This window comes from Sapajus apella, unplaced genomic scaffold (genome assembly GCF_009761245.1).
Source record: "Sapajus apella isolate SASKATOON/1434 unplaced genomic scaffold, GSC_monkey_1.0 scaffold14, whole genome shotgun sequence".
Taxonomy (NCBI): domain Eukaryota; kingdom Metazoa; phylum Chordata; class Mammalia; order Primates; family Cebidae; genus Sapajus; species Sapajus apella.
This window is the reverse complement of record NW_022436954.1, coordinates 34,993,059-35,010,473: the sequence shown is the minus strand read 5'-3', so window position 1 is coordinate 35,010,473 and position 17,415 is coordinate 34,993,059. Positions and strand designations below refer to the sequence as shown.

The following is a 17,415-nucleotide window of genomic DNA, read 5'->3' as shown; positions in this document are numbered from 1 at the left end:
AGGAGTCTCACTCTGTTGCCCAGGCTGGAATGCAGTGGCATAATATCGGTTCACTGCAACCTCCACCTCCCAGGTTCAAGAGATTCTCCTGCCTTGGCCTCTTGAGTAGCTGGAACTACAGGTGTACACCACCATGACCGGCTAATTTTTTTTTTTTTTTTTGAGACGGAGTTTGGCTCTTGTTGCCCAGGCTGGAGTGCAGTGGTGCGATCTCGGCTCACCGCAACCTCCATCTCCTGGGTTCAGGCAATTCTCCTGCCTCAGCCTCCTGAGTAGCTGGGATTACAGGCATGCGCCACCATGCCCAGCTGATTTTTTGTATTTTTAGTAGAGACGGGGTTTCACTATGTTGACCAGGATGGTCTCGATCTCTTGACCTCGTGATCCACCTGCCTCGGCCTTCCAAAGTGCTGGGATTACAGGCGTGAGCCACCACGCCCGGCCTTTTTTTGTATTTTTAGTAGAGACAGGGTTTTACCATGTTGGCCAGACTGGTCTTGAACTCCTGACCTCAAGAGATCCATCCACTTTAGCCTCCCAAAGTGCTGGAATTACAGGCACCACGATGCCTGGCCTCAAGTCTTAAGTATTGCTCAGGTCATATCCAGTACACTTTTGCCTTGTGAAGCATGAGTTCCCCATTCAATGGAAATATTCCAGGTGAACTGGACAACCGGAGGAGTCTCCTGGGTGGGTGAGAGATTCTACAATTTAGATACCTAACTTTACTTAACACAATAGAGGGGACCCAAGGAATGTATAAAAATCAAATTAAATAGAGAACAACAACAAAAAACACTTCTGGCACTAAGGGTTTTTGACTTGTTTTACAGATGAAGAAAATAAGGTCCTGAAAGGTTAAGCATGTGACTCATTCAAGGCCACTGCTGTGACTTATTGACAGATCTGGAACCCAGCTTTCCCTATGCCTGGTAGAACATTTTCTCTTCACTTATATTTAAAGAGAACCCATGGTTCACTAGTTTGGAAAATAAAGGCTCTATAATTAAAGATATTTATATATTGTTCTTGTTTTGAACAAAGTTCACTTGTATATATATATAAACTAAAATATCTCTAGAAAGGCACACAACACAAACTAAGCCAACATTGCAATTCAGAAATCAAAAGATAACATAACTCTATCACCAGTAAATACAAACATGTAGCCACTGATGACTGACCTGACCTGCTAGGGAATACAGAGTAGATACCAGAGAATACGTTAAAAAAAAAAAAAAAAAAAAAAAAAAAAAAAAAACCTTCAAATGGTATTAGTAAAAGAAGAAAGTTGTTTGGAGTAGTGAAAAAATACACGTTAGGGAAGAATCTGAGATGATCATTCCAAAAGGAGATTCTTTAAAAACACTTTAAAGCCCTTCAGGTAACTCAATTCTATATAAAAAGTTTGACAACCTGCTCATGTACAGGATACACACACTGTGAAGGTTTGAGAGATTATGACTAATTATATGAAAGTGAGGATGTTGAGTAACTTTTTGTACAGTATCCAAATTACTGAAACAGAGTGATTTTATTTTCCAAGTGTTAAGCCATACCCACAGGAAACAACCAGGGCTATTCTACCCTCGCAAAGTGCCTTAGCTAGTCATGCATTCTGCAACAAGTCTCCATGGCAAATTTCCTAACACACACTTCTAAACACAAAGAAGAACTCCTCCAAGTAATAAATAAGTTGGTGCAAGTTCAACTAAAAGGATATTCTGCTACTCCTGGGATATTTTTATGAGAGGATCATAACCTTATTGTCACCTTGCCGTCCTAAAATTGTGTAAAAAATATAAAGTCATAGAACTTCTGGAAGCAAGCAGCAGCCCTAGAGGTGATCAAGTGAATCCTATTGCTTCACTTTTCAAATGAGGAAATTGTCAGAGAATTGCTTCATTTTTCAGATGAGGAAATTGTCACTGGGGGAAAAAAAAAGTGAATAACTTGCCCAAGGCCATACAATTTACTCAGTGGCATAGGAAGGCTATGATCAAGAGCTCAGGTCCACCACTTTTTCACAAAGTCACAGAAATAGCCTTGCTATTTTAAAACTATGAGCCAAACATAATCTAGGATGCGAAAATTTGTGCTTGAGGTGTATGTTTCTCAAACATCATAGCAATAACACACACCAGAGAATTCACATACACATCTCCCTCCTGATGACTTCATCTCTTTTTCCCAATCTTGGAAGTAGGTGATTGAGTTATTACCACTAATACAGTAATAACCTTGAATCCTTCTGATAAAATAAACTTTGAAATTTTAATATTAGTAAGAGTACTGCCTTGAACACCCCTCAGGGTGAATTGTGACAGGCCAGTGCATTGTGACGCAAGATTGAAAATTGGTGTTCAAAAACATAAATAGTCACTACAGGTGCAGCAAATGGTGTGAACACAGGAATCCCATTAACAGTACTGAGGATTACATATGACGCTGTCCCCAGACTCTGGTAAAGCAGCTTTCAGCAGGAAATAGACACTGGTAGACTGAACAAGTTTCAACGAGCCTAAAGGAGAAGAAGAAGGTATTCTCTCTCAGGGACCTTCTCAAATCTGGACAAAAGGCTAAGTGCCAACAATGTTGACTCTGACAATCCCCTGTGGGAATGGTGTCTGAATTCCATGCCATGGTTCTGCTCCTCAGTGTGGGCTTGAATCCTTATTTATTCACTCCAGCATTTTGAAATGCCTCCTATGTACCAGGCTCTGGGGATCCCAAGTTGAGTAAAATAAAATCTCTGCTCTGTCAGTCCCAGGGTCTCTATAATGAGAGGCACCCCCCTCCCCTGACCCCAGGGGAGGTGAAAGCACTACTCTAGGCAAGCCATTGAGCAATGAGAAGAAAATGAAGAACTCTGATTAGTAATTATAATCTCACCTTTTAAACTTTTACTTTCATAATTGTAATTTTCTGTATTAACTACATAGGTTTTTTGGTTCAAATGCTCCAGCAGTTAAGAATAGGTGAACGAGCCGGGCGCGGTGGCTCAAGCCTGTAATTCCAGCACTTTGGGAGGCCGAGGCGGGTGGATCACTAGGTCAAGAGATGGAGACCATCCTGGTCAACATGATGAAACCCCGTCTCTACTAAAAATACAAAAACTTAGTTGGGCATGGTGGTGCGTGCCTGTAATCCCAACTACTCAGAAGGTTGAGGCAGGAGAATTGCCTGAACCCAGGAGGCGGAGGTTGCAATGAGCCGAGATCGCGCCATTGCACTCCAGCATGGGTAACAAGAGCGAAACTCGGTCTCAAAAAAAAAAAAAAAGAATAGGTGAACTAGGAGTTAGCCAGAGACCACCACCACAGAACTAGTCTCTTGATATGTAACTGTAGCTCAGTAAAGCAGCAATGGGAAAGCAGACTGGAAATACTTGGAAAAAGACCCTAGGGTTCACAACATGTCCCATATATGATCCACTGGAGTGTGTAGACGTGCAGTACTGGCCTCACTTCATACGTGGCTTTTGAGAATCACTGGATGAGCTAGCTTCCCATGGGTAAAATGCAAATACGCTGCCCTTAAAAACCCTTTTAGAGAGGATGGTTTTATATACTTTTGAGGGTGAAATGAGTACTAGGGAGAAATAAGGAGTTACCAGAATGTATGATCACTCTACCTATAGGTCACAAATCTAAGAAAATAAAACACATTTGCACACCACCAAAGCTCAGAAAGTGCTAAGAGAATGCTAGTTTAGGCACTCTAATGTAGACTGGTGCCAATTATTTTTCTGTTTCCTAAGCCGTGAACACTAACTTATTCCAAGGCCCAAAGCTGAAGATACAGCATTTCACTACATTCCGTGAGTTCTACCGGAAGATGCTCTGGAGAGAGGAGTATGCTCTCATAAAAATGTGATTATTTCTTTGTGGTTTTAGGTACTAATGTAAAACAGCCCTTTTCCTTATAGGACAAGTCTACTCACTAAAACGTGAAGAATCCGCTAAACAAGGTCTTTACAACTAGTCAAAATAGTAAAATCATGCTTTTCTATTCTATGGAGAGCTTTGCAAGAGGTGCAGGTAAAGGAATCTTTCTTTCTGCATGAATTCTCTAAACGTTTCTAGAGAACTTGGGGAAAAATTAGCCCCATTTCCTCTCCATGGTCTTCTGTCTCTCCATTCAATCCATTCCTGCTCCGACTTTCCCACTTAATGTAACTTTGTGAACAAAATGCTCTTCACTGCAAAGTTAACTCTTTTTAAAATGAGAAGTTAAACTTTACTATACCAAAAAAAATTGTTTTTTAAAAAAGACCTAAAATACATAACTAAAACTAACCTGAGACAGGGAAAATAACAAATGGGGAGGGAAGGCTGAAGGTGGAAGAATGAAACGGGTTCCAAGACAACAGGCCTCGACAGTCACTAAAAGTCCATCCTGAGAGGGCAAGCAGAATACCTTTGCCACCAACCACCTGGATATACAGCAATGCTTCTGCCTGCAGAAAAAAAATTTCTTCACAGGGTCCTTTCAAACTATTTCTAAGAGGTCCCTTCCACTAAAGATAAAAAGAAATTCCCTCTACCCCAGGGTCCTTCAGGATCCCTTCCTCTCACACGTTTCTTTGACTGCTCCTGATTTAAGCATTCAGCTGGCCACGAAACACAGGAAGGAATAAGAGCACGCAAGCCCTGCCCTCAGTCACCCTGTTCCTCCTCTATCCGTGGCCTTTGCCACTACCTCCAACACCTAGTTCCAGATTCCTTTTCTTTTCTCAAGAGAACGTTTATAGCTCTGGAGTCCCTGTTTAAGAAGGGAGGGAGATTTTGAAAGTCTGAAATATTTGAGTGTGTGTTTCGAACTCAGGCAGCTCAAAAGCAAAGGTCTGCTGGCTGGGTTAAGGTGCATTCGTAACCTGCTGCTGCCTTGCAGTCTGGGCTGAGTATATGCTCCGGAACGGGCTTCCCTTCCAACAGCCTGCACCTCAGGTCAGCATTCCTTCTTTAAAAGGCCTTGTTGGGTAAGAGCATGTACACCAAGAGAAGAAGCCTGTAATTCTCCCTTTTTTTCTCAGCCTCCCCTGCGTGCTGCAGAAGCCTGGGCATTAGTGAGATAGTCCCGAATGGCACTGGGCCGAGGTAGGTGCCAGGACGCACTACCTGGATGGGGCCAAATTGGAAGGAGATTCGCCCTGACTGAGGTACAAGTGTTTCTTCTCCCCACATGCTGGAACCCAGGAGGCTCCAGGTGCTTCCCCCCGAGACGTGCCTCGGTCTGCTGACTGAGGCCAAGTTCTCGGCGCCCTCAGCCCCGCCAGTGGCGGAACTCCTGCCAGCTGAGTGAGGGCCCGCAGGAGAAGGGAAGGTCGCGTGGACAGGATGCCAGGGGCAAGCGTTTTTCAATTCCTTCCTCCCCCTTGGCCCCAGATGCACTTAGGGGTGTGCGCGGTGAAGTGGCGGGTGCGTGTGCTCAAAAAGTCTGGGAACGAAAGCTACTGGTGGCTCGGACCCGGACTGGCAAAGTGCGGAAAGCCCGTGGCGCAGGAGTGGGTGCCAGGCAGCCAGCCCGCAGGTGACCGCGGACCCCTCCACAGGCCCGGGCGGCGGCAGGGCGAGGAGGGACTGACCCCTGGCTCCGCCCCGTGGCGCCCCCCGCGGCGCCCCCTCCCCCGCGTCCCCGCCGCCCGCACTCACAGCGCTTGGGTGAAGGCGCTGAGCCCCTCGGGCACGGCCGTCAGCCCCTTCCCGGAGCAGTCCACCCGACGGTCGCCGTCGCAGCTGCAGGGCGCCGCGCAGAGAGGCGGCGCCGCGCCGCTGGGCCCGGCCGAGCCGAGCAGCCCCAGGGCGAGGAAGCAGAGCAGCCCCAGCGGGCCCGGCATTGCTGCGGCGCCTCCCGCGCCGGCCTCTCCCGCTGCGCCGCTCGCTCCGCTGCCCTCCGACGCCCCCCGCCGCCCCCGGGCAGCCGGCCTGCGGGCTGGGGCGGGGGTCTCTCCCTCGGCGGTCCGCGCGGGCTCGGCCCCTTCAGCAGTCCGCCGCCGCAGCGCAAGGACGCGGCGCTCCGGAGTTTCGCCCTTCCCGCTGCTCCATGGAAGCGCAGAGGCAGCCCTGCTCCTCCGGCGGCTCAGGCCAGCCGGGCCGGCCAGACGCAGCGGCGGGGGCCCCGCTCAGCCATCGCACCCGCCTCCCTGCCCCCGGCCTCCCAATGCAGCGGCTCTTCAAGGTTGCGGAGCGCAGCCTTCAGCCATGCCGGCCACTCGCCTCAGCCCCCGCCGTGGCTCTCGCACAAACACCCAGACTCTGGCTCGCTCTCTCCCCGCCGCGGCTCAATCTCTTCCAGTCCTTTTCCCTTCTAGGGTTGCGCGCTCTGGTTCCCAAGCCCCCGGCCGCTGGCTTATGCAAATCACTTAGGTACATGCAAAACTACCCCTTCTCCCGGAGCGCCATTGGCCCGGGAAGGTCTCGAGCTCATTACTATGCAGAGAGGAGAGCCGCCATTGGCCAAGAGCGGGCCCCCAGAGGGGCGTGTTTCTCGGGCGTGAGTGACAAGGTGGTGGTGGTGGTGGTGGTGGTGTGGCGGGTGGTTCAAGGCAAAATCCCTGACTTGGCTGGATTTGTGTGGCAGGTTGTGGATTGAAGGTAGAAGGATAGGAAGACAAGGAGTCTAGTTTTTCCCTCCCCGACCCGTCTTTTTCTTCCCTCCGCAGAAACTGGATATCCTAAATTGGATGACCTGGTTAAGTTTCAAATGACTCTCCCCTGCTCCAAAGGGCGAGGACGTCTGGAGCTATGCAAACGGAAAAAAGATTTTTGAAGAGGAGGAAAAAAGTTTCCCTCGATGTGATACACATCTTTGGGTATTAGCTATACACTAAGTTAAAAGCATACCCTCCTCAGTGCCTCACTTCACTTGGGATCTTTACACCTATCTTGATACACATTTGGTAGCTAAGTCTTAGCCATTCAACCTACCCAATCCTCTCTTGGTATTTGGTGTTTTTGGTGACTGCAAATCAGACTACTTTCTCACACACTTTAAAATACAGAAACACAGGAATGTTGTAAAGGTCAGAGAAAGCAATGTTTCTGAACACTAGACCATTTCAAAACATACGGGTGGGAGGTGACTGCGGCTGAGAAGCCAGCAGCAACATTGGTGTTAGGTAATTAACAGCATTCCCTCCTCCTCTGGACTTTTAGTCCCTGTGGCCTAATGGACCCCACTGAATCATTATCTGTACCAACTACTGCTTCCTTTCTTGCTCTCTGCTATGGCGTTGGGTTGTTTTACTCTATAATGGAGACATTTTTAATGCATACATTAAAACAAGCAGGGTTTAAAAATAATTATCATATAAAGTTGACTAGTCATCGTGTGTAAATAAAACTTAAGACAATGAAAATAGGTAGCTGCAGACTTGTAAGGTTAAAATGAAAAAAATTCTATTGCCTTTGTATTTGGGAATCCATCTAAAAGATAATGTCAGGTTGGGCACACGGGTCACATACAGTAAATCTGTCTATAAGCTAGAGAGCCAATAAATACAGATAAGCCTTCACTTCAGGTTTTAGGAATGACATATCTCCTCTCGCTGTAGGGCTGAAAGACAACTTAAAGACCCATGGACAACTCTGGTTTTATAGATAAGAAATCTGAGGCTCTCAAGAGAGTGTGTTCTGCCCAACATCATCACAGAACAGCTCCTGGGCTTCTGGCTCCTATTCTGGTGCTCCTGTAGCCTTTCCTAAATTGGCTTTCATGATCGAAATCATTTCCATTATTTTCTAGCAACTTACATGAACAAATGGAAGGAAGGAAATTGTAAATGTAAGGAAGAAATTGTAAAATTAGTTTCTGTAATCGATTAAGTTTTTTTTTGTTTTTTTTTTTTGAGACAGAGTCTCACTCATTGTGTCCACTGGCGCAATCTTGGTTCACTGCAACCTCCACCTCCCAGGTTCAAGTGATTGTCCTGCCTCAGCCTCCCTAATAGCTGGGATTATAGGTGCCCACCACCACATTTAGCTACTTTTTTTTTCAGTAGAGATGGGGTTTCTCATGTTGGCCAGGATGGTCTCAAACTCCTCACCTCAAGTGATCCACCTGCCTCGGCCTCCCAAAGCGCTGGGATTACAGTTGTAAGCCACAGAGCCTGGCTTACATGCAAATCTTGATTAAAAATGCAGAATTTTTTAGTAGGCCTAAGGGGCCCAACCAGCATTTTGTTGCACAGCAAGTGAAAGTGACACAGGTGATTCATAAACCACACTTGGAGAACTTTATTCTTTGTTTTCAAAGAATAAAGTGTTATGGCTGAAAACTTAGGTGAAAGGAGAGATTCAGATTTTGGAGAAAAAGAGATGCAGATTTTGCCAAAGAATAAATTGCTATTGTGTATTAGATGACAAATGTAAGAAAGGAAGATTCAAATTTGCCGCTTAGCCAAGAAATAAAAGATCGGGGACAAAAGACCTGGATAGGGAAGAGAAAAGCTAAGACATATTAAAGTGTTTGTATTTGTTATTTGCTACATTATGTATACTTTGCCTTAAAGATCGATTGGTCAGTTAGTCTCCATCTCTTGGATAAGATGTCCTAAGAGAGTATAAAGACAAAAAATGAAAAAGCAATGATTAAGACACTAGCTCATATAACTAGAGAAAAATGATCAGTTCTTAAATAAATCATAAGGGCTGGAAAGATATTGGGTTAAACCAAATAAAAACTGATGGCAAGCAAAAAATAAAGTTAATAGAGTCTCTGTCTACAGACTGGTTCCTCTTCAAGTTTTCCATGGTTGTGGATAAGTAGATTTGCAGCATCCACAGGCTAGATAAAAAATGGAACCGGCTACAGCCCCTCTGCATACATGGCATGGTGTTTTAGGGCCATGAAGAAAGTACCCTGTTGTGGTGATGCTTGCCTTGGTGTCTTTGTGCAGAGGACACAGGGCTTGTTGTCTGGTGGATAAGCTGGACTTCGGTTCTATCACCCCCTAACCCAAGAACTCTCGTAAACATAGAACCTGAACAAGTAGATGCAGAGGCCCTACGTATTGGGTGAAAAGTTCAAGGTGCTCTGCTGTGTCAACAACAGCTCAGAGACAGTGGGGGCTCTACGGGAGTGCTATAATGATTGACTGGATCAAAGTCCTCAAACATGTAGAATTTCACTTTGTATGAAATGTTTTGACTTAGAAAAAGACTCAACAGCAATCAGCTTAAGAAACAATGTTGCACATGTAGTTGAAGCTCCCTTTGTACCATTCCCCAATCATATTCCTTTTCTTCTTCCTCTCCCTAAGAAGTAAGCACTTTCCTAAACTTTGTAATTAATTTCCATGCATATTTTCATGCTTTTCATATGCACTTATCCCTAAACAATAAACAGCATTGTTTGCATATATAAATCAATATAATTGTATACTGCTCTGTAACTTGCTTTTTTACTCAACCTATGAGCATAATTGATGTTCATGAACTACGTGGCTATTGTAACTTCATTTTCATTACTGTATAATATTCCACTTAACAAATATACCCAGTGTGTTAGGATTCTCCACAGAACAGAACCAATAGGATACACTTAGACATACAGAAAGAGATTTATTGTGAGACATTGACCCACACAATTATGGAGACTAAATGACAATCTTCCATCTACATGGTGAAGGCCCAAAAACGCTGGTGAATTTGTTCTAGTCCAAACTTGAAGGCTTGAGACTCAAGTGAGTCAATGGTGTTTCAGTCCAAGTTTAAAGGCCTGAGAACCAGGGGCAGTGAAGTCTGAGGGGATGAGAAGACAGATGTCACAGATCAAGCAGAAAGGAAAATTCACCTTTTCACCTTTCCACTGTCTTTTTCTTTTGTTGTTGTTGTTGTTTGAGATGGAGCCTCTCTCTGTGGTCCAGGATGGAATAAGGTGGTGTGATCTCAGCTCACTGCAGCCTCTGCCTTCTGGGTTCAAGTGATTCTCCTGCTTCAGCCTCACAAGTAGCTGGAGCTACAGGCATGCACCACCACACCCAGCTAATTTTTGTATTTTTAGTAGACAAGGGGTTTTTCCGTGTTGGCGAGGCTGGTCTTGAACTCCTGGACTCAAGTGATCCACCCACTTCAGCCTCCCAAACTGCTGGGAAGACAGGTGTGAGCCACTGCACCCAGCCTTCCACTATCTTTTTGTTCTATTCAGGCACTCAATGGGTTGCACAAGGGCATCTTCTTACTCAGTCTACTGAATCTCTTCCAGAAATACCCTCACAGACACACCCAGGATGTAATGTTTTACCAACTATCTGGCCATCCTTTGCCCAGTCAAGTTGACACATACAATTCATCATCATACTCAGTATTTATTTATCCATTCTCTTGGTTAATATTCTTTATTTTTATTTTTTCTAATAACAATTCAACTATGAATATTTTTTATATATTTGCTTGTTCATACATGTAAGAGTTTCCCTAAAATGTGTATATTTTCTTTAAATACTCATGTGTATATGTGTGTATGTGTGTGTGTGTTTAGAAGTGTAATTCCTACTGGGCATGGTGGTTCATGCATGTATTCCCAACACTTTGGAAGGCCAAGGTGGGAGGATCATTTGAGCCCAGGAGTTTGAGACCAGCCTGGGCAACATAGCAAGACGCCGTCTCAAAAAATTTAAAAAATTGGCCAACGTGGTGGTAGACACTTATAGTCCCAGCTACTTAGGAGACTGAGGTGGGAGGATTGCTTGAGCCTAGGAGGTCAAGGTTGTACCACTGCACTCTAGCTTGGGAGTGCATGATGGAACCATTGAGCTCCAGCCTGGGACAAGAGCAAGCTTCTGTATTTAAAAAAAAAAAAAAAAAAAAAGGCGGAATTGTTAGGTTGTAGATTATGTGCATTTACCATTATTAGATGTTGCTAAATTGCTTTCAAAAGTGACTGCACTTAGTTGTGCTTCCTTCAGAAGAGAATAAGAGCCCCCATTCCTCAACATCTTACCAATACCTGATATTACAAGGCTTCAATGTTTTCAAATCTAATGCATAGGAAATGAAATCTGTGTGGTTTAAGTTTGAATTTCCCTGATCCCAACTACATATTTTTATGTATTTATTGGACATTCTTGTGTGCTGTTCTATGCATTGCCCATTCACTTCCTTTGCCTGTTTGTTTTCCATTGGGTTGTTCATGTCTGCTTTTATTGTTTTATAGTAGGGATCAGCAAAGGTTTTCTGTTAAGGGCCAAGTGGTAAATATTTTGAACGTTGTGGGCAATATGGTCTCTGCCACAACTATTCAACTCTGCCATGCAGTGCAAAAGCAACCATAATACAAAATAGACATCATTGTATTCCAAGAAGGCTTTTGACAAAAACAGGTGTTGTCCGGGCACGGTGGTGTGTGCCTGTAGTCCCAGCTACTCGAGAGGCTGAGGTGGGAGGATGCTTGAGTCCAAGATTTCTGGGCTGAAGTGCACTATGCCGATTGGGTGTCTGCACTAAGTTCGGCAACAATCTGGTGACTTCCTGGGAGCGGGGGACCACCAGGTTGCCTAAGGAGGGGGGAACCAGCCCAGGTTGGAAACGGAGCAGGTCAAAACTCCCGTGCTGATCAGTAGTGGGATCGTACCTGTGAATGGCCACTGCACTCCAGCCTGGGCAACATAGCAAGACCCCATTTCTTAACACACACACACACACACACACACACACACACACACACACACACACAACTGTTGGACTAGTTCTGGCCCATGGGCCATAGTTTGCTAACCCTGTTTCATAGGATGTTAATCCTTTATTGAAATATACTCATTATTTCTGTTTGTTTTTGTTTGCTGCTTGTTTTTAAAGACAGGCTCTTCCTGTGTCACCCAGTTGCATGCAGTGATCTTAGCTCATTGCAGCCTCAAACTCCTAGGCTCAAGGGATCCATTCTCCTCAGCCTCCAGAGAAGCCAGGACTGTAGGCTCGCACCACCATGCCAGATAATTATTTTATTTTATTTTATTTTATTTTATTTTATTTGTAGAGACGAGTCTTGCTATGTTGTCCAGACTAGTCTCAAATTCCTGGCCTCAGGGAGTCTCCCACCTCAGCCTCCCAAAGTGCTAGGATTATAGGTATGAGCCACCATGCCTAGCCTAGTAATTGTTTTGAAAACCATTTACATGACTATGTAAGATTCAGACGGACACACCTCAAAAGTAACCATCTTTTCTTGCAGGTTGAGATCAAGGGCTTTCAAAATTCTGGTCTCCATGGTGAGCTCATGCTGAAGATTACATTGCAGAATGAGCCAAGAAGAGCGAAGCTTAAAAATGCCCTGCTTTCTAGAATGAAGGACGCAGAGGGAGTCCTGGCCACTTAGAGTTTACCTTACCCTTTGTGCAAAAGGCACCCTAAATATTTTTGACCTGAATAATCAAATAAACTGTGAGAAATAGTTATCGAGCTTAAATAAAAACATAGGTGCCAAAAAGCTACCTGAAGTAAGAAGCTGGCTATACATTAAAAAAATATATTTTTAATTATTAGATATAAAATAATTAAATAGGCTGGGAGCAGTAGCTCATGTCTGTAATCTCAGCACCTTGGGAGGCCCAGGCTGGCGGATCACTTGAGTTCACAAATTCGAGTCCAGCCTGTTCAACATGGTGAAACCCCATCTCTACTAAAAATATAACATTGACAGGTACTGTAATCCCAGCTACTGGGGAGGCTGAGGCAGGAGAATCACTTAAACCCAGGAGGCAGAGGTTGCAGTGAGCTGAGATCACACCACTGCACTTTAGCCTGGGCAATAGAGTAAGATTCTGTCTCAAAAAATAAAACAACAAAAACTATATATATGTATATACATACACATACATAAAGGTTTGTGTACATAAATATACATACACGAACATTTCAAGACATGATAGGGTTAGGGAATAAAGAAAAAGATTTCAAGTCGAATCCCTACTGATCAAATATCTGATAGGAACCTACTCTAATGAATGAATCTTCAAGGTAGTGTGTAGTTTCTAGGCTCTGATGCCTCCATATTTGCATGGGGAGCTTTGGGATGGAGAAGCTTTCACATTAGGCTCCAGAGACTTGCAGTTATTCTATCATGGTCTCAAATAAGGTACTTTTACACACCTAACAACATCCCTAGAGTGGTCCTACTGTGCACAGGAGTCAGCATCTAATTTTTTAGGGCTAATTGAAAACAATGATTTTTTGAGCAAAAAATAACGTTGACAAATTTTAAACATAGTTTTAAGTTACACAAGTGACTAAATGTGGGCTTCTGGGTCCTCTTTACTGTACCTAGAGCTCAAGCAAGGGTAAAGGATGGCTGGGAACAGCACATGCCATTTGTGCAGAACTGATGGGACCTTTGGAATGTGAGGGCTGGTAGTGAGGCTTCTGGCAGGATTGGCTGAAGGCCATTCTTGAAGCCAGCCTTTTTCAAAACATCACCAAAAAGCATCTTACTCTCTCAAGCTGGTTGGATAGTACAGAGTCAGATAGCCTTGCAATACTTCTGAAGACTCATATTGACCCAAAATTTCAAAACATTTGGATAAATATCAGAAATATTTCCCTATTCATGCCTAATCTTTTCTAAATCTGATTTTCTTTTCCTGATCTTTCCCTTTCAATTCTAAACCAAGAGGAAAATGAGACTCAAGGGAACAACTTCTGGATTACAGAACCACATGTGGGTTCCAAAGTCTGAGTGCATAAACTACTGGTGAGAAATAGAAGTAGGCAAAAATTAAATCATTGTCCAAGAAACCAGATGTTATAAGAAATAGAAAAATAAAGGTAGAAAAATCAGAATGGAAAAGCAGGAAGATTACCACCTTATCAAGCTGATAATTTGTTAAGACCAAAATACCAGCACTAAGTTCAGCAATGGAATTGATTACTTTTCACTCCCTCAGAATTACAAATAGAACTTTGAACATTTTAGAAAGATCTTAGCATGACACAATTATTTCAAGGAACTGCAGGCAAAATCTGCACATACTATGATGATGTGTATTCAGAAACCAGCACTTGTGGTGGAGTGGGGGCGGTAGTGGTGGTGCTGAAATGTTCAGAAAAGCTCTTCATCTACATGAACATACTTTGAAAGAAATCTAGAAAAGAAAGAGGAAATTAAATGTTAGACCCAAGGAGAAACGTTGGGTAGGATGTGGAGGGAAGACTCCATGTTCTGTAGATTGTCTTTTTCCCAACCTGGACATTGAATACTGTCTCTAAATAAATAAATAGACACTCTTAAATACCTCTTTGGTAATTCCCAAGCTGTTAAGTTATTTTTATCTAGTGACAGCTACCATGGCTGTCTTCAAAGAAGAAAAGGAAGTCAGAATGAAAATGTTAACTATCCGAAAGTTTTTGAAAATGTCTTTTAATTTTGAAAATAAAAAACCCTGAGGCAATGCTTTTAAAAACACAAGCAAACTGCCAGCCATTTGTAATTTCCAAGATTACTTTGGAAAGGGGCAAAGCAAAGAAAGCTTCAAGACTGAGTCAGAGGTGCTGGATGTCAGGATGATGCTGAAGATGCTATTTTCTAGGCCTGGTTGGCAAAATCTGGTACTTTCTGCTAATCTCTCTCTTGTTCTCTCTCTGCCTCAGGCTAATGTTAAAACATATACTTCGCCGGGCGCGGTGGCTCAAGCCTGTAATCCCAGCACTTTGGGAGGCCGAGGCGGGTGGATCACGAGGTCAAGAGATCGAGACCATCCTGGTCAACATGGTGAAACCCCGTCTCTACTAAAAATACAAAAAATTAGCTGGGCATGGTGGTGTGTGTCTGTAATCCCAGCTACTCAGGAGGCTGAGGCAGGAGAATTGCCTGAACCCAGGAGGTGGAGGTTGCGGTGAGCCGAGATCACGCCATTGCACTCCAACCTGGGTAACATGAGTGAAACTCCGTCTCAAAAAAAAAAAAACAACAACATATACTTCGCCATCTGTAGAACACAAGATAAAATTTAGAAAATGTTTGATATGAAAGAGAAAATGAAGGATGTTGAGGTAATAGGGAAAAACATAGGAACTCTGCAAATTTGCCTCGTTTATTCTGAAATAACACAACTTTGTCAAGCTTTTCAACATTTTTTTTTAATTTATTTTTTTCTTTTTTGAGATGGAGTCTCACTTTGTCGCCCAGGCTGGAGTACAGTGATGTGATCTCAGCTCACTGCAACGTTTGCCTCCTGGGTTCAAGCAATTCTCCTGTCTCAGCCTCCCGAGTAGCTTGGATTACAAGTGTGCACCACCATGCCTGGCTAATTTTCTTATTTTTAGTGGAGGCGGGGTTTCGCTATGTTGGCCAGGCTGGTCTTGAACTCCTGACCTCAGGTGATCCCCCAGCCTGGGCCTCCCAAAGTGCTAGGATTACAAGCGTGAGCCACTGTGCCCGGCTGGATTTTGTTTTTTAAGGGCTATTTACCATACACCTACTTTTCAGAATTTACTCTGCTAGGGACTGAAGAGTTTTGCCTGATGCAGGGCTGCCTGCATGTAAATCACATGGGGAAGATTTGCAATACAGAAATTCCAATATTCCATCTCCATTGATTCTATTATAGTAGGTCTCCGTGGGTCCCTGAATTCCCAGTGTTTAAAAAGTTCCTGATTCTGAAATAGGCATCCACCATCAACCAAAATGTATGACTTTTTGCCACGAGATAATGCATGTGTGGGTCCTCTGAGAAGCAGACATCAATATGGGATTACTCATGCAAGAGATGTATTAGGGGAAATGATTGTGAGGGAAAATGGGGAAGGAGCTAAGGACATCTCAAGAGCCATCAGACTGAGATGTAGGTCTGGCCCCAGCTGAGGAGGTGAAGGAAGGAAAAGAGTCTTAGATTGCAGTGCAGTTCTATAACATTTCAGCAAGGCCACAGAAATCATCTGTCAGAGTCCACATCTCCCAGGAACAGGCCTGCCTTAGTATCTCAGCCATGCTCAGTCATTGGCTGGAATCCAGCCCATAGGAAGTGTGGCCTTGGGACAAACAGGGTGAAGGATTTACCTTAGGACTGTTAGTCAGTTAGTCTCCCCACAATCAGAGCTCTGACAGGTGCCTTTCACGGCAGCCCCAGGATATAAGGTATGACATGGAGCTCTCCTCCAAGCAGTTTACAATTCAACTTTCAGAATTTAGAAATGCAGGGTTAGAAAAGACTAACACTAGTTTGGTTACCTTCCTAAGGCTTAAGAAGGCTGAATAGCATCCCTGCTATTCTTGGACATCTCAGAGTTGGTATATTCATACCTCCACGGGGAGCAGTCCATCTTTGGGCAGTTCTGGCTGTTAGACAGTTCCATTATGTTGTGACAAACTGTTTCTTCTTAATGCTTTAAAAATTAGAAATAAGGCTGGGAGTGGTGGCTCACGCCTGTAATCCTAGCACTTTGGGAAGCTGAGGCAGGAGGATTGCTTGGGCTCAGGAATTCAAGACCAGCTGGGCAACAGCGAGACCTCATCTCTACTTAAAACAAAAACAAAAACAAAAAACATAGCTCTCTGGGCTGGGACCTAGTTCACAGTGACATGGTCAAATGCACCAAGAAAGTCAGAATCATCGGTAAATATGGTACCCGCTATGGGGCCTCCCTCTGAAAAATGGTGAAGAAAATTGAAATCAGCCAGCACACCAAGTACATTTGTTCTTTCTGTGGCAAAACCAAGATGAAGAGATGAGCTGTGGGGTTCTGGCACTGTGGTTCCCACAGGAAGACAGTGGCTGGCGATGCCTGGGTCTACATACCACTTCCCCTGTCACGGTAAGGTCGTCATCAGAAGATTGAAGGAACTGAAAACCCAGTAGGCGCTCCTCTACTCTTTGAGACATCACTGGCCTATAATAATGGGTTAATTTATGCCGTTTATTATAGGCCTTGGCTTGTTAACTTTATTAGACATTCTGATGCTTGCATTGTGTTAATACTATTGTATTGGAAAAGCATGCTGAGATGGATTATTTTAATTCAGTTTCTTTTTTTAAGTAGTCAAATTATAAAATATGGCATAAGAATACGAGGCTTCCAGGTTAGGTATTTCTGTTAGCTTCATATAAATCGGTTCCTGCCAGTTTGACTTTGAGATACATTGGAGCAAACTGCAAACTTTAGTTTTAAAATTACGGTTAATATTTTTAAAAAATGTTTTTAGTCTGGGCATGGTGACTCAGGCCTGTAATCCCAGCACTTTGGGGGGCTGAGGCACGTGGATTACTTGAGGCCAGGAGTTCGAGACCAGGCCAGGCGGCCACATAGAAAAACCTTGTTGCGGCAGGCCCGGTGGCTCAAGCCTGTAATCCCAGCACTTTGGGAGGCCGAGGCGGATGGATCACGAGGTCAAGAGATTGAGACCATCCTGGTCAACATGGTGAAACCCCGTCTCTACTAAAAACTACAAAAAATTAGCTGGGCATGGTGGCACATGCCTGTAATC

At 44.1% G+C, this 17,415-nt stretch overlaps 1 protein-coding gene and 1 pseudogene across 3 annotated transcripts in view; one reads left to right on the top strand and one right to left on the bottom strand.

Moving 5' to 3' along the window:
- Nucleotides 1–6,371, bottom strand: part of LGR4 (leucine rich repeat containing G protein-coupled receptor 4) — a 105,843-nt gene extending 99,472 nt beyond the window's left edge. For 2 of the 3 annotated variants that reach the window (XM_032283701.1, XM_032283703.1), the window contains exon 1: nt 5,655–6,357. In XM_032283701.1, the coding sequence (XP_032139592.1) occupies nt 5,655–5,839 (185 nt within the window). In that variant the 5' untranslated portion in view covers nt 5,840–6,357. Of the gene's footprint in view, nt 1–5,654 lie in introns of all 3 variants that reach the window. The other variant, XM_032283704.1, reaches the window with a different exon arrangement.
- A 9,795-nt stretch (nt 6,372–16,166) lies between these two features.
- On the top strand, nt 16,167–16,843 carry LOC116554496 (annotated as a pseudogene).
- Nucleotides 16,844–17,415: the final 572 nt, after the last annotated feature.